The sequence below is a fragment of the Balaenoptera ricei genome, chromosome 14 (assembly GCF_028023285.1).
Source record: "Balaenoptera ricei isolate mBalRic1 chromosome 14, mBalRic1.hap2, whole genome shotgun sequence".
In the NCBI taxonomy this organism is placed as follows: domain Eukaryota; kingdom Metazoa; phylum Chordata; class Mammalia; order Artiodactyla; family Balaenopteridae; genus Balaenoptera; species Balaenoptera ricei.
Window position 1 is genome coordinate 81,660,678 of NC_082652.1, and position 17,881 is coordinate 81,678,558.

Here is a 17,881-nt window from a genome sequence, read left to right on the forward strand (position 1 = left end):
ATAAAAAGAAGAGCCACTTAAAACAAAAGTAAGCAGAAAAAAAAAGAAATAATAAAAATACAAGGAAATAAATGAAATAGAAAACAGAAAAAAACAACAGAAAAATCAATAAAGCCAAAAGCTGGTTGTTGAGAAGATGAACAAAATTGATAAATCTGTAGTCATACTGGTCAGGAAAGAGAAAGAACACAAATTATCAACATCAAAAATGAGAGAGTTGACATCACTACAAACTCTACAGATGTTAAAATAATAATAATAAGGGAATATGATGAATAACTTTTGTCAATAAATTCAACGATGTAGATGAAATGGACAAATTCCTTAAAAGAGACAAGCTACCAAAGGTCACTCCAAAAGAAACAGATAAGAAGATATACATGTAGCCCTACTACATCTGTTAAAGAAACTAAAGTTAGAAACCTTCCCACAAAGGAAACCTCAGGCTTCACTGGTGAATTCTACCAAACCTTTAAAAAAGAATAAATCAATTCTACACAAATCCTTCCAGAGAACTGAAAAGGAGGGAATATTCCCCTACTCATGCTATAAGGCCACCTTGACCCTTACACAAAACCAGAAAATAACATTACAAAACACTACAGCTAATATCCCTCAAGAACAAAGAAAGGATAATAATAATCACAACCAAGTGGTGTTTATCCCAGGAATGCAAGGTTGGAAACATTTGGAAACTAATCAATGTAATTCACCATATTAACATACTAAAAAAGAAGAACTCTATGATCATCCCAATAGATGCAGAAAAAGCATCTGACAAAATTCAACATTCATTCCTTGTAAAAACTCTCTGCAAACTAGGATAAACTACTAAACTTGATAAAGGGCATCTACCAAAAACAAAAAACAGGGAGTTCCCTGGTGGCCTAGTGGTTAGGATTCTGGGCTTTCACTGCTGTGGCCCTGGGTTCAACCCCTGGTCAGGGAACTGAGATCCCGTAAGCTGTGCAGTGCAGCCAAAAAAAAAAAAAAAAAAAAAAAAGAATTAAAAAAGACAAAAAAAACAAAAACAAACTACAGCTAACATCATACTTAATAGTAAAAGACTGACTGCTTTCTCCCTAAGGTCAGGAACACGACAAGAATGTCTGCTTTCACCAACTTCTATTCAACACTGTACTGGAAGTTCCAGCCCATGGAATAAGGGCATCCAGATGGGAATGGAAGAAGTAACACTTGCAGATGACACGACCTTGGATGTAGAAAGTCCAGTGAGCGCTAGAATTAATAGTTGAGCTCGGCAACACTGCACGACCAGTACACAAAAATCAATTGTATTTTTCTATATTAGCGATGAACACTCAGAAATTGAAATGAAAACAACCATTTACACTAACATCAAAAAATATGAAATACTGAAAAACAACGTGCAAGACCCATACACTGAAAATTACAAAACACTGCTGAGAGAGATTAAAGAAAACTTAAGCTAAATAAATGGAGATATATATTATTGTGTAAGGGTTAGAAGACTCAACATTATTAAGATGTCAGTTCTCCCCAAATGGATCTATAGCAGCAGTGTAATCCCAATCAAAAACAACTCTCATAAAGCAGAAACTAACACACCATTGTAAAGCAATGATACTCCAATAAAGATGTTAAAAAAAAAAAAAAAAAAACAAAACTCTCATCGTTATCTACAGATAGATAAAACAAGATACAACTCCAAGAACCCACAGAGAAAACCACTGAGAAGGAAAATTAAGAGAAGTGTGTTGGCGCGCCCCAAGACCACCTCCAGCGTGGGCGATTCGCTGGAAGGTCTCACGGGACTTTGCGCACAGCTGTGCTCACGACTGAGGCTCGTCACAGTGAAAGGACACAAAGCCAGACCAGCCGGGGCAAAGGGCACAGCGGCCAAAGTCCAGAGGAAACCAGGAGCACATTTCCACGAGTCCTCTCCCTGTGGAGCCTCACAGGACCTGCTTAAATTAAGTCCCTCCCGGCAATGAGTCATGACAGCACAAACTGTTGTGTACCTGCGATTTACATGCACGTGAACTTCAGTAAAATTAAAATGAAAAAAAACTCCAAACAAACCAAAGAACATAATTGAGATAGAATTCATCTTAAAGAAAAAGGAACTCTTATCTTCAGAAAATGCATCAAACGTGGTAGTGTGTGTTCTAACAGGGCGTGTCGGTGATAAGCCCACACCTGGACTTGACCAGAACAAGGCAAGTGACCAGACCGAGGTGGGAGAGAGCAGAGGGGCACGTGATGGCCTGCGAAGGGGACGCCCTCTGCAGCACGGTGGCCTCCTGCCTCCTCTCAGGGCAGCCAGGGGCAGAGGGGCGATGGCCAGAGACGGCGGGGCCCACGGCAAACAATCCCTGGAACGAGGCCCTGTCACTGGAATAGAGCAACAGGTTTGGGGTTAACCAGCCTCCCTCTTTAAAGCCCAGTCCTTTCGGAGGTGAGGCCAATTCTGACATCCCCTGTCAGCTGCTTAAGCCCCTGCACCGTGCTGACCTCTGTTCTCACCGTCCCCTCTCCACGGTGACCCACGCCGGCACCTCCATCCACTTCCCAACACCACCAACCCTTGTCTTAATCACCCTGACAGTCCTAAAAGTCTCCTGACACAGCAGGCAGAAAGGGCCTCTAAAAGCTGCAATGCAGATCTCACTACTCCCCAGCCTGGCTTAAACCCCTTCAGAGGTTTTCAACTGAAATCCAAAGTGGCCCCATCCCACACGCCCAGGGCTCGGGAAGCTCTGGCCTCCTGGCCTCCTAGTCAAGGTCCTGGAGTTTGCCCGGCTCTTTCCACCTCGGGGCCCCTGCAGCCACTGGCTCTCTGGACTGGATCTCCTTCTTGGCGTCTCTGCACCTGCCCTTCGGGTCACCTTCCACACTGTGTGAAAGAGCCTCCTCTTTTCCTTTCCCATTTCCTTTCCCCCGAGTATCAATACTTAGCGCATCTGTAATCACACTGCTGATCCGCTGGATCCTGCCTGGTCTGTCCCACCTTAGCTGGGCCAAGGCTTTATTCTCCTGCTCACCACAGCATCCCCGGGCCCTAGAATGACACCCGATTCACTAGAGGCTTTCTCGAATATTTGTGGGTTGAATGAATAAAAGACGAAGGACGTTAATATTTACACACAGCTACCCTGAGCTGAGCATTATGCACCCAATTATGCTACTTCCTCCTCATAGCCCTGGGAGCCGTACGTCCCATTCACAGAGATGGAGGCCGAGGATGGAGGAAACCCTGAGGCCAGAAGGAAAAAGAGCGGTTTGCCTGAGATCACAGTTAGTAAACGGTTAGACTTGAAACCAGTTGTGCTAAGATTTAAAACTGGTTTAGTCTGATGCCAAAGGCCAGCTTTTTTCCTACTGTCCCATGCTGCTGGGGACAGAGCAACAAATAGCCTGTGTGCGTGGGTACTGGTGTGGGTGGGAAAGAAATCGACTGTTTTTCTAAACGAAAGAGAGAGAGAATGAGACACGGACAGAAGGAAGGAGATAGTGTGATGGAGACTGAAGGTTGAGAATAAAGTGAGTTTTTTAAAAAAGATTAGATTTGTGCTTTTTTATAATATTTCAGCATGCTTCATATTCTATACATGTATTTTACTTCTTCCTTCATCTCACCTGCTTCATGTTTTCTCCTTGTCATTGATACCCACACACAGTCACCTGGTCTTTTTTTCTTTTTTTTTGGCCATACCGAGTGGCATGCAGGATCTTAGTTCCCTGACCAGGGATCGAACCCGCACCCCCTGCAGTGGAAGCGAGGAGTATTAACTACTGGACCGCCAGGGAAGTCCCACACAGTCACCTGGTCTTATACTCTTAGTTCCTTCTGTTCTTCTCAGTTATAAATCCCCACAAATCATTCACTCCATTACCTTCGGACTTCCATCAGACACACAGATGGAAACAATCCCTCCCCTTCTGTCCCTGGACACACCCCGCTTCCTGAGGTCTTAGCTTTACAACTATGCATTTATTTATTACAGCCACATAACTACTTACACCTCGATCCTCTTTGCCGTCCACAGCCGGTCCAGGTGAGTCTGCTGATTGATTCTCCCTTTATATCATCTTTCACACACACACACACACACACGTACACACACACGCACGCACACACGCATGCACACACACATGTGCACACACACGCACACACACACACATACTCCTCTTTCACTGGCCACCTCTGAAGTCTTTCCCCTCATCATTTCATGCCTAGACTACAACTATTTCCCCCAACTGATTTTTTACACAGCTGTTGAGACAATCTTCAAAATCTCCCTGTCAATACTTAGAGAAAAAGGCACACAGGTCAAGACAACTAGCTTTTATGCCAAGTTGATAAAGGAGCCTTAAGACACTAGAGTCCCCGCTAAGGCATCCCTCTGCTTCCATCTCCATCTGGACCTGCCTAGCTTGCCTAATCACAGAGTTTACGGTGCTTTTCCACAGTCCGCCAGAAGCAAGATGTCTAAACTGCCGCTCCTGGAGTCTCCCCGTCCATATAAGGGGGATGCATTTTAACTTCACAGAGCAAATCATTCAAAACCCATGGCTACCAGGAAGGCTCTAGAGACCAGTAAGAAAGAGATGGTTGACGCAATGCCAACAAAAGAAAAACATGTTTTGCACCTAAGAAAGACTTCAAATCTGATGTGCGTTTCTTTGGCTGACCTTTTTAAAAACATAAATATGAATATGACGCATTATCTTTTGTCTCTTGGTTTCAAAACTCTAGAGTCTGCTCTTCACCTTTTTTGGGTTTTCATTGTTAAAAACACTGATACTTGACAAGAAAATCCAGCATCTCTTGGCGTACAAAGAGCTCTCTTGATGATATGACCTCAGTGAATCAACGCAGTAATCTGTGTCAGGCTGGAGGTTTCATTCCCATTTTACAGCTGAGGAAACCAAGGTCCAGAGACTTGTCTAAACTTCTAAGGCTGGATGGTCACTGCGACTAAAATCTTGTCCAGCCTTCCTCTAGTTTTCTAAAGCTTCTGTTAAATCTGAACGCATTTCACCTATTTCATTCATAAAGCCTTTAGCCATGAATGAGTTCTCCCTTTCAGGGCATGGGCTACCCCAATGAGGGAAAAACAAATTTTTACTTACTTCAAAAGTACTAACTTCAAGATCTTCAAATTTTCCTGCAAGTGACATTCCTGCACAGTTTACAAGCATGTCCACTGGGCCCAGTTTCTCCTGTGCCTGGAAAAATTTATCAGAGTGGGCATTAAGAAAGAGAAAAAAAGAACCCCTTAGTAGCCAATCAATGCCAATAAATAAAATCTATAAAACTATTAAATCTACAGGGAAGATATGTCAACTCCAAGCCACACACCAAAACAGCAAACCAGTCAAAAGGCGAGCGGATTAATTCCAATTAACCCAACCTCTTACTTGTTTTATGACATTCTCTACTTGGCTATAGTCTTGAGATACATCAACTGATATACAAAGCACCACCTGTTAGAAAGAGAAAAAAATAATCAAAGCTATGCAGGGGCCTGAAACCACCTTTAAAAGAACTTTTTTTTTTTTAATTAAAGGCAATGTTTTTCCAATAGATAAGGAGTCCAGTTTTGGAGGTACAGATTGCAGGGTTTGAAATCTGCTGACAGTAAAATTAGGAGAGGCAAATGGGGTGGGGGGAGCACTTTCTTGCAGAAAACTCTTTTGAGCAAACTCAAATGTTTTAAGAAATGCTGGTCGGAGGGTACAGACTTTCAGGTGGAAGATGAATAAGTTCTGGGGATCAAATGCCCAGCATAGTGACTACTGTTATTAATACTGTACTGTAGACATGTAATCTGCTAAGAGAGTAGATCTGAAGTGTTTTCACCACACACACAAAAACGGTAACTATGTGAGGTGTTGGCCGTGTTAATCCACTTGTTTGCAGTCATTATTACACAGTGTAAATGTATATTAAATCATCATGTTGCAGACCTTAAAGGTATACAATTTTTGTCTATGTATGCCTCAGTAAAGCTAGAAACAGAAAAGAAATGTAAAAACTCTCCTCTTAAAATGCAACTAGCCTATAGTGACAGAAAGTACATCAGAAGCCACGTGCACCCAGGAGTAGAGGGAGAAACGGGGTGCAGAGGGGCAGGGCAAACTCCAGGGGTGATGGAAATGCTCTGTGTCTGGATTTCAGGGGTGGTTTCACAAGCATATATTGATACATCGGTCGAAAGCCATCCAACTGAACTCTTTAAATTGGTGTGGTTTATTGTACACAAATCCTACCTCAGTAAAGTGGTCAAAAAATAATAGCAAGCTCAATAAATACGTTTAAAAAAATATTCCTTTTGGAGCAATATGAGAGCTATCACTGCCCTCTTGGGATTCAATACCAGTAGGTGGAATAAAGAGATAAGTCAACAGGATCTACTCCCAGAAGCCTCCTTAGTCCAGCCGGGCTGGGAGGCTAGGCTGGCGGCATCACCTTACTAGAACAAGGGCAGATCTGGGCCTGTGGGAGCCGAGGGGAAGCCAGGTCACATTTGGTTCACTCTGAGGTTTGCTTGAGGTCCCTGACTCTGGACTGACCTGCCATTTACAGATTTTTCTGGATGAGGGGTCACCAAGCTGAGTCCAAGCCCACCTAGTACAAACCTGGCCATGTTTAGGGATGCACAGCACAGAGGGATGGTGGAAAGAGCACAGCCATTTAGTCTTTGAAAAGGAAGGGAGGGAGGGAGGGAAGGAGGGGAGGGAAGGAGGGGAGAGAAGGGAGGGAGGGAGGGAGGAAGGGGAAAAGGGGGAAAAAGCATGTATCTCGGTGCTTACTTTGTTTGGGGTATGTATGTATGTATGTATTTATTTATCTATTTATTTATTTATTTGGCCGCGCTGGGTCTTAGTTGCGGCATGCGGGATCTTTTTTAGTCGCAGCATGCATGTGGGATCTAGTTCCCTGACCAGGGATTGAACCCGGGCCCCCTGCATTGGGAGTGTGGAGTCTTAGCCACTGGACCACCAGGGAAGTCCCTCGGTGCTTACTTTGATAGAAATTTATGAAATAGAAATTAAGAACACTAATGGGGACAGTGGGCTACTGTTTTAATTTTCCTTTTCAGACAATGTTTTCAAATCAGAGCTTAGGCCTCCGACATAGGAAATGTTCTATGTTCCCAGGGAGGTCACTGAGAGAAGCAGAAGGGTGTTTGCAGTTTCTCATCCTTTCCATGGTTTCCTCCCTGTTGAGACTGGCCACCAAGCTAAGAGGCAGACAGAGCATGTGTGTACGGAAGGGCGCACACACCCACGATAGGCACCCAGGTGCAGTTGCAAGTCCAAGGCCGTGTGATGTGGTGGGAAGAACAGGCGCAGCACTGGGATTCCAATCCTGTCCCTTCATTCACCAGCTGAGCGGAACCCGAGACGTTTGCAGTGGTCTCACCTGTACGGTAACAGTGTCACAGGCTAGTGACGAGCAAGATCCCTTCCAGCTCTAAGAAGCCACGATGTGAGAAGTGAGGCCAAAGGGTTGGATAAAAAGAGCCCCGTTGCCTTAGGACCGATACATCAGGCAGGAAGTCGTATTTAATGCAAGAAGGAACCCCATCCTAATGGTCTAAATTCCTATGAAAAGGAAACAAGCCCCTTCACAAACGTAACCTGGAATATTCCAGACTAGAGGGCTTGTCCTTGAATTTTATCCCATCATCGTACAGAAGACATTTTTTAAAAAAGAGAGTAGGAGTCATACAATTAATTTTAAACATGCCTTTTCATACAGTATTAGATCATTTACTGTGAATAAAACCTATACCACAGGTCAGTGACATTTCAAAAAAAATGTTTACAAACTATCAGGAAAAAGAATGCCCCCAAGGCACTGCTTTTGCTAAGAGGAGTAACAAGCCAGCTCTGGGCCCAGTGGCAGGATCACGCTCCCACTTGCCCAGCCCAGGCCGGATGATCTTCGCCTTCCTTGATGTGCAAGTCAAGAACTTTCCACATGACCTGAAGCCTTCTGATAGATGAAGGAGTGGGAATAATGAGGAAGAAGCCCAGAGCAGAGATGGTGCTAGCAGCAGGCGTGACTGGCCTTCAGCCAGGACATTTCAGATCTGTGGTCCTGGATGATGTTTCATTCTCTATCAGAAGTTACAGGGATATTTAAAAAAACAAAAAACTGGGGAGATTTGCTGAGCTGGCAGCTTGCCAATGTTTGTGGGCTTCAGAGAAGGGGATACAGGCAGAGGCCACGGTACTAGAGAAAAACTCACATACGTGCACAAAGAGAGGTGGATGAAGATTTTTATGTGCAGCATAGAATGCAAAAGAAAAAAAAAATACAAGTAGCCAACAAGAGGCAACAGATTAAATAAACTCTGGGGTACTCAATATTATGCCACAGCAGTTTTAAAAGATGAGGCCGACTTATTTATATTGACATGCAAAGTTCTCTAATATATTCTTGTGGGAAGAAAAGAGGCAATTAAAACTACAGTGAAACACCATTTAAAACTCATCAGAAAGGCAAAAATTAGAAAGTCTGCCAATACCAAGCGTTGGCAAAGAGTCAACGACCACTACTGGTGAGAGTGTAAACACTTCGGTGATGCATACGCTCAACTCAGCAATTCCATTTCTAGGTATATTCCATTCTTGCACAAGTGCACAAAGAGATAAACTTCAGTAATAGCAAGAAACAAAGCAAACTAACAAGAAAACTGGAAACAACCTAAATATCCACCAACAGTAGAACTGATGAATGGAAGGTAGTCTATACATACAAGAAAACACCAGACAGCAGGAAAAAAAAAAAAAAGAATGAACTACTACTTTATGCAGCAACAGAGAGGAATCTGAACAACAGTATCAGGTGAAGAAATAAAGTTGCATGAGAGTACACAAAGAATGATGTCATAGAAACCTAGAGAGAGAAAGTAGGTTAGTGATTGCCTAGGGCTAGGAGTAGGTTGGGAGTGACTGTTAATGAATATGGACTTTCTTTATGGGACGATGAAAGTACTCTACAATTGATTCTGGTGATAACTGTGCAACTCTGTGGATAAGCTAAAAACCACTGAACTGTACACCTTAAATCAGTGCATTTTATGGTATGTGAATTATATCTCAATAAAGCTATCAAAATAAGAATGAAGCCATAAAGTTCAAAAAGAGGCAGAAGTAAACAATACTCTTCTTAGTGTCACACGCACTTATGGTCAAATTATTTTTAAAAAGCAATGGAAGAAGTAACACAAAAATCAAGTTGGGGGCTGCTTCTAGGAATGAGACAGGAAGATGAGGTTGATGAGGGGACACAGGAGCCTTCGGGGGCCCTGGTAAATGCCGTTTGTTAAGCTGGCGATCAGTGTGTGGCTATCAATTTATTATTACGTTTTATACTAAAATACACATTGTATATATACACATACCATTTCATTCATCAAAAAATTCCACAACCAAAAAAAAAATTTTAATACCTCCTTTCCCTTAATTTAAATATTGAAATGAAATCATTTTCTAGGAAAGCATTCTGTTATTTGATCATTTGTGTGTGTGTGTGTGTGTTAGAGTCTACACATTGTTTTTGGTAGTGTTAGAGTCTATACATTGTTTTTGGTAATAACATGAAATCCTAGACAATTCAAGTAATTTCGTCTTTTTAAAGACAGCCTAATACGTATTTTAATTAGGAAAAGCTTACGTGCTTTCAGTGAACTATTCACAGTTGAAGCACCTCTTCTTTTCCTCTGCACACCTGTGTTGATTAGTATAGAAAATGCGTCATGAGGACAGTGATTTTTACCTGTTTATCATTAATAGAGTGTTTTTCGATTTCTTTCTTTGCCTGCAACAGTTTGTCCTGAAAGTAACAGAGAACAATTAATTCTACTGATTGTCTATTTGTCCACTTGTTTGTTTAAAAGGAGAGAAAAAGCAATTATTTGTACAAGGATTTATTAAATGCCAAAAAACACGCAGGACAGCACCCATATTGCAGAGCTATGGTGGACACACAGCTGTAACGTATGCTAAGCTATGACTAAGTGAAAGCAAGTCTTTAAATTCATTGCAGAGAAAGATAATAATAAAAATTAATGAACCTCAAAATCCCTATTGTCAGTATTAATTGCTAAGGGTCACCCTATCAATTCTAATAAATGTTTTAATTTGACGTCACTTAGATATGAAACAAGAACAACCATACTGATATGCAGTGCTTCCCAGACTTAAGGGTACATGTGATTCCATGCCAAGAATGCTTTCCTACGAGATCGTCCAATGTTTTCCTCCTCTACTAAAAAGCAAATATAGTCAAAATCAGTTTTTAGAGGGACTAGGTAAACCTATGCCTGGATACTTTCAAAGATACTCTGAGGACAAGCAAAGCTAACCCACGTAATTGTGTAATTCTTCCAAGGTGTCAATGCTGCTTGTTTTAGTCATTTTCAAGAAGACAGAGATCGGTTTACAGTGCCTTAATTTGCTATAAAAGCTGAAATTTAAATACATCATGACAGCAGAGAAGAACAAAAGGAGGGCGGAATCCTTCTGAAAGACAAGTGGGTTTTCTAAACAAGAATGCGCCTATGATAAAATTATATTATTCTATTAATAAAGATGTACACCGCCTGACTTTGCCAAAATCAGAAGAGAAAATTACATTAGAAAATAAAGACTTTCTCAGTGCCAGAAGGCTCATTCACCTCCAGCAATGCCAGGACCACAGAATGAGCTTCTGAGCACCTGAAATGCTGGCCTCCCCGCCTCGTTTTTCATCTGCCTTTTGTCAAATATCAGCATTGTTTAAATCTCACAAAATGCCATTTTATCACAGTCGTGTTTTCAGTCACGGAAGGTGGTTTCAATGCCAAAGCAGGTGCGTTGTTGGAGGGGTCAGGGGATAAATAAAAGGTAGCTAATTCTGCCTTTCTTCATTTTGAAAGGAAATGATGGACGCCCAAGCCTAATTCTGTGCCATTATTTACACATCTCCCCCGGGCCCTCCGTGACCTGCCATCCCCACCGGGCCCTGCTCAGCTGGGCACCCCCACCTGGCAGCCACCCTCCTTGTTCCCAGGTGAAGCCAAAACCCCCAATCAACGATGCCGCCCTGGAGCGCCCACTCTCTGCATCATCCCTCCCTTCCTTTCTTCATCCAACAAAGATGTCTGGAGCACCCACTATGACCCAAGCAATCAGGCCAAGCACAGAACGACAGCATTGGGCAGGACAGCCGTGGTCCTTCCCCCGCCCATAGAGCAAGGGGACGCCATGACTGCTCGTGGGAATACAGTGTCACTGCTCTGGGCTCTGGCAAGAATAACAGACACTTAAAAAAAAAAAAAAAAGAAAGAAAAACAGACCCTGTGACTCGGCACAGAAAGACACATGTTTTGCTAAATTCCTGGGGAAGAGTGAGATTCCCCTGCAGGGTCTGGGTTTCACTAGAGATGGAGATCATGTCATAAGCAAATTATAGAGAAACATCTACATGCCATCCTTCAGGACTCAGGAACCAGCCCCACGATGGCCGCTGTCAGCACCTCCGGGGAGGTGGCGGCCCCCCGGCTTCCTGTGGCCAGGTGTGCGCTTAACTAGGTTTTGGCCGCTCCTAGATCTGCAGTGTCCATGATGTTGCCTAAGAGGTGCTGGCACTGAAAAAATATTTGTGGATCTAACCTGACTTCAGCCAAGAAGTCTCTGTCCCAAACACAAGAAATAACCAGTGGTTCAGGAATCACACCTCCAACCACAGACGTGAGCGATTTCCCCACAGGTGTGAACACTCTGACGGTCGCATAGCCTCTGTGAATAATGTAACGTTGAATTAGTAGGTGAATAGTAATGAACCTAGAAGACTTACCTCATTTCGTGCAACCAGAGTTATAAAAGCTCCTTGTTTATAGCACTCGATAGCAATGCACTTTCCGATGCCACTGGAGCCTCCTGTAACCTAAAAGCAGAAATTAAGAAATCTTAGCACTTGAAATTTCCCTTCTGTGGGAAGTTTATTTAAAATAACTATGATGGGCTCTAAAACCCAACCTACAGGAACTAAATCTTCAGCTATTATAGCATCTTCATCCCAGACCTAATGAATGGAGTTTAAGTGCAAACATGAAAAGATTACACTGTCAGCGGGGCCTGCATTGTTTCCAGTACTGAGTTATCAATTGCACACCTAAGGTATTTTTCTGAGTTCACTGTGGTGGCGGTGGGGGGACGAGAGGGAAAAGTGCCCTGTACATCTAGCTAATAAACAATACATTAGTCTGATCATTCGAAAAGACACATGCACCCCTATGTTCACAGCAGCACTATTTACAATAGCCAAGACATGGAAACAACCTAAACATCCATGAATGGATAAAGAAGATGTGGTATGTATATACAATGGAATACTACTCAGCCATAGAAAAGAAAGAAAGAATGCCATTTACAGCAACATGGATGGACGCAGAGATTATCATACTAAGTGAAGTAAGCCAGACAGAGAAAAACAAATATCATATGATATTGCTATATGTGGAATCTAAAATATGACACAGATGCATCTATCTATGAAACAGAAACAGACTCACAAACACAGAGAACAGACCTGTGGTTGCCAAGGGGGAGGGGGGTGGGGGAGGAATGGATTGGGAGTTTGGGATTAGCAGGTGCAAACTATTATATACAGAATGAATAAACAAGAAGGCCCTACTGTATGGCACAGGGAACTATATTCAATATTCTGTGATAAACCGTAATGGAAAAAAACATGAAAAATTTTGCTGTACAGGAAAAATTAACATCGTAAGTCAACTATACTTCAATAAAATAAATTAAAAAGTAAAAATTAAAAAAAATGCACTAGTCTGCCTTTGAGTCCAAACCCAACTGAACCATTTCTTTACTACACATCTCCTATGCATGACCAGCTCTACAGGAGATGAAAAGAATAATCACTTGCACATACTTAACGATATTTTAAATAACTGCTTATTATAAAGTAATACAGGATCACATGGAAATACTGAAAAGTAGAGCTTTTCTTCTTGCACTAGTCTAACCCTCACCATCTATAGCTCAGCCATACTGGCTGTCTTTTGGTTCTATGCTCTCTCCAACCACAGGACCTTTGCACATTCTATTTTCCCTCCCAGGAATGCTCTCCTCCCCTCTTTTCATCTAACTGGCATCGATTCACCCATTAAATCTCAGCTCTACCTCACTACCTCAGGAAAGCCTTCATGGACTGCCCTCTACCCCACCGCAACCCACTTTTCAGCACTGCATCCTTTTTTTCTTTGCTTTACATCACTCCATAATCAAACAGCCATGCCTTTACTTGTGTGATTATTTGATTCACAACCATCTCTTCCATTACCACCCCATAAACTCCATAAAAATACCAACTCTATTTTGGCTCCCCACTGTACTCCTAGCGCTTAGTACAGTACCTGGCATATAGGAAGGATTCAATATATATTTTATTTAATAATACGAATATAACATTATCTTTCTAGTCATTTTCCCTATACACATCATATAACATGGGGCAGGGGAGTGGGGGGCCTGGAGTTGTCAGGTGAGGGGGGAAAGCAAGTGTCAGAGAGGCAACTGTCCTTACACGCTTTTGCATCCTCCTCTAGAAAACATTATATTGTAATGTCTGAGGTTAAAAAACTAAAAAGCTTTACAATATTCCATTAAACAGTCGTATCAAAACATATTTAACTATTTCCTTATAGTTAGACATTTAGATTATTTTGAATATTTTACTGTTAGATATAAATCATGCTGTAAAGAACATCTCCGACCAATCGATCTCATGATTTTAAAAGCATCATGACACCCTCCTACACAATGTACCTATGTCCATGGGACGCCCCTACTTTCTCTTGAGCCTCAACTTCTCACTAATGAAGGGATTTCTTTGGGAAAATTAACCAATTATCTACCGGTTACTGTAAAAATATACCTGCTGCCCCAGCTAGCAGTTGCCTCTGAGGACCTCTTTGCTATTGAAATATTTCATGGGTAGTTTTGGCTTATTAATTTTCACCAGATATTCCAATTCCATAGTAATTAGCAAGATCCCTAAAAATGTCCTTGGCTGTTTCATGATGTTGTTCCTGCTGCCTAGAGGTCCCTCCACTCAACATCTCCCACACAGCTGCATTTCCAAATCCTACCTAACTTGCAGAGGCCAGTTCCAACGTCTCCTCCTCCAAGAATTTTTTCCGGACTCTGTCCCTCTGTCCTGTCCTTTGCCTGTCACTTTCTACCTCATGCAGTTACTTCTGTATCTGCCTTAGCTCCCTCGCCAGACTCTAAGTTCCCCAACAACAAGCACCAAGTCCAAGTTATCGCCCTCATTCCTAGCACAGCACTCTGCATAAGCAGTTGCTAAATAAATACTTGCCTACATTAATTTGCAAAATGGTGTACGATGCCATTTCCCTGAAAAAAAATACAATGCCAAAAAAAACTTGTAAGTAAAATTTCCCTATTTGTTATTCAATGAATTGATAGAAGCTGAAGTGATGAGGTTATTGAGAAAATTTATATGCTCTGAAGTGCCACGTAGATGCCAGCTATTCTGATTATTGCTGGCTTTTTTCTAGACTGTAATAGGTAAGCGAGCTATGTAAAATTACTGCACAGCAAAGAACAGAGGTAACCTTATAAGATCTGTCCATAAAAACAAGAATAAGACTTCAACTTTTGGGTCAGGGTTCATGGGAAACTGACCTTCTAGGCCAAGCCAGCTAATTCATAGAAGGTATCTAAGAATATATATAAGTCCATCTAGAGTATGTTACTCTTGAATGGTATAAGAAAACATAAGAGATTTTCCTAATGGCTGGGGCAACAGAAGGGGTGCTTTGCTGCAAGGACAGCTACTCCCACCCACCTCTCCAAAAGGGAGGACTTGATTTTCTAGTTCTCACCAAGTCAATTAAACAGGTTTTTTTTAAAAAAAACAGCTGATTTAAATAAGTATATACTGTGTAAGACTTGCTGAATAGGTTTACCACTGTAGAGAGATAACATTAGTTTATCAGAATTGTTCTAAAAACATAACAAGTTATGACCTAAGCCTGCTCATGCTTCCCCATCAGCAAGACGTTCTAAACACTGGCCCCTTTTCTAACACGACTGGTCTAGTCGTAACAAATCTCAAGAAAAAAAAAATTACACTTTCACTCGTTTTATGACATTAAAAAAGAAGACAGATGGTGACATCATGTGAATTATTCATGCCATCCTCACATTATTTATAGTGGCATATTAAAACGGGATGGTGAAAATAAGAAATTCTTCAGGATCTACCCCAGCAGATGTGTTTATTATCTTATCTACGGCCTGCAGAAGCATGATGGGGCTGGTAGGACCAGAGTCAACATCAACTGAAAGTCCCTTATAAACACTGAATGAAATTTTTCATTACTGCTTTGACTTTCCATTTTTACAAGTTATGCTCTGCAAACACCACTTCGGAAAAATCCAACTTTTAAAGCCACGCTTTTGAGGCAGAAGTCTTCTTGCAGATGTGACACTTTCAGACTTCAACATGATTGTAAAATTTTGCTCCTCTCTCCCTCTCTAATGAATTTACACTCACTTCCTCCTCTATCTTCCACATCAGAAATAGCAGGAGTTAGAGAAACACTAATAGTTTTCTGAGAGAAATTAAAGAAAATATATGTCCCCATTCACAAACTCTGTCCCGATTTAAAGCACACTAAAAGCAATGACCATTCCATCCCATCCCAGTTCAGTGAAGAGGCTCGGATTTTAGCGGAGACACCCATATGTCACCTCTGGCACCAGGAGGATTTGCACTGCCAGCTTAGTAACTAATTTTGCTTATTCATAACCTCCCGCCTCAATGTCCCCGGGGGTTGTGAGAAAATCAAGTAAGAAAACGGACCAGAAAGCCACAGCAAAATGTGACGTGCTGGGCGCAGGTAAGAAGGCATTCCCTCTGTTTAAGAAAGGTGCCCCACCTGCAGAAAAGGGATCCTTGAAGACATGAGCTTCTGGTAAGAAACAAACCAAATCCATCCACATCCCCTTCATTCCTAAAGCACTAACTAGCCAGGTCGTTCGGCTCATCCCTCTGACTCCAAAACGATGGCAGAGGATTGCACTGGGACAGCAGTCAGTCGACCCAGGCTGAGCTCACAAGAGACAGGCAGTGTAGACTGGACAGAAGCGACCCGACACCGCTAGCCAGGACTGCCAGCCCACCGGGTTTAGAGCAATCCCACCCCACCCCCCCAGGTGAGTCACTTCCTGGATTCCTTTGGCAACTGTCACTCGCACAGGCCACCTTCCAGTTCCCAGCTTCCTCGGCGGGTCCTGGAGGCTGGGACCCGGTTCCCCGCTGCCCGCCTCCTTGCGACCCCGCCGGGACCGCGCGCCTCGCCGGGCGTCGCCACCGACCGCGGTGTCCTTGGCAAAGTTTCTCAGCCTCTCTGTTCTTCAGTTGACTCATCGGGAAACCCGAGGACAAAAATATCCAGATCCCAGGGATGCCCCGGGGATTAACGAGCGCCTCCCGAGCCCCTGCAGTGCGGGGACCCAGCTCGCTGGCGCTGCCCGCGCCACCCCGCTCTTCGGCCCCGGGAGGAGCCAGACGCAGCGGAGGGCGGGTCCCCGAGGCCCTCCGAACAGACAGTGCCGGGGCGGACGGCGGCAAGTGACCCTCCATTTGGGGAAGGGGACGTCGGCGGCCCGGCCTGAGTCGCGGACCGGCGCGCCGGGGTTCGGGGCGGCCGAGCGGGCCGGGAGGCGGCGGCGCAGCAACAGGAGGCCACTCACCACCACATGCGCCCCGGGCAGGGCGAGGGGCTTGGGGCTGATGAGCGGAGACACCATGTAGAGCAGCAGCACGAACGCCACGAGGAAGGCGGCCGCCAGCAGCAGCATCGCTCGGCCGAGGCCGGGGCCTGGGGCGGGCGGCGCAGGCACAGGCGCGCAGGCCTCCGCTGCGCCGGCGATCACGCGCGGCCGCGCGCAGTGGGAGCCCGGTGTTTGGGTTCGCGGCGCGGGGCGGGGCGGCGGCCAGAGGGGAAGAGGCGGAGCCTCCGAAGGGCGCGACCGCGGGGGGCGGTGCTTCCAGTGGCTAGAGGGCCGCGGCCGCCGCCCAATGGAGCGGAGGGTCCCTTGGGGTCCCCGAGCTCCCAGCGTCGGGACGGGGTTCCGCACCCTCCGCCGGCGAGATGGGCTGCCTCGAGCGCGCAGCGGACGGGGCCCGGGCGGCGCCCCCCCGGCGCGCCTCTGGCTGACGCTCGCGGCTGGTGGCGAGGGTGCTTCTTAGGACCGCGGAGAGCGGGCGCCGGGCCTTCCCGAACCGCGCTCCCGGGGGCCGGGCCGCTCCGCGCTGTGGCTCCGGGTGCCCTCCGCCCGAGGCCGGAGGAGGCGGGTCGGAGCTTTCTAAGCCCCGGTTCCGGGATGTCGGCACCTCGTTAGTGTATGGAAGGCCGGGGATCGAGCTCTGAAATCCCGGGCTCCATTTCATATTTTCTTGGCGTACTTAGAAAATGGTCACAGCCCACTTTCGCTTTGCAGAGGACCGGGAAAGCTTTAACATGGAGTTTTTTAAATCGCCCAGATCATTCAGTTTCGTTGAGCTCAGAGTTCATCTTCTTTACCAAGGCAGGGTTTAAAAAAGAAAAAAAGCTTTTTGAGATCTAATTTGCACACCAGACAATTCGCCCATTTAAAGTGCATAGGTAATGGGTTTTGGTATAGTCAGGGTTGTGCAACTGTCACCACTGTCAATTTTGGAACATTTAGTTACACCCCCCAAACGCGCACACAAATCCTTACCCATTCACAGTCACCCCCAGTTCCTCCCCATCCTGGCCCGGCCCTAGGTAATCACTAATCTTTCCGTCTCTATAGATTTGCC

General features: G+C 44.4%; 1 protein-coding gene across 3 annotated transcripts in view; it reads right to left on the bottom strand.

Moving 5' to 3' along the window:
* The window catches only part of KDSR (3-ketodihydrosphingosine reductase), a 37,931-nt gene extending 20,933 nt beyond the window's left edge, over positions 1 to 16,998 (bottom strand). The window contains exons 1-5 of one of the 3 annotated variants that reach the window (XM_059894317.1): positions 16,789 to 16,998; positions 11,840 to 11,929; positions 9,779 to 9,835; positions 5,407 to 5,472; positions 5,119 to 5,214 (exon numbers count right to left, since the gene is read on the bottom strand). In XM_059894317.1, the coding sequence (XP_059750300.1) occupies positions 5,119 to 5,214; positions 5,407 to 5,472; positions 9,779 to 9,835; positions 11,840 to 11,929; positions 16,789 to 16,896 (417 nt within the window). In that variant the 5' untranslated portion in view covers positions 16,897 to 16,998. The remainder of the gene's footprint in view (positions 1 to 5,118; positions 5,215 to 5,406; positions 5,473 to 9,778; positions 9,836 to 11,839; positions 11,930 to 16,788) is intronic. The other 2 variants (XM_059894315.1, XM_059894316.1) reach the window with 2 other exon arrangements.
* Positions 16,999 to 17,881: the final 883 nt, after the last annotated feature.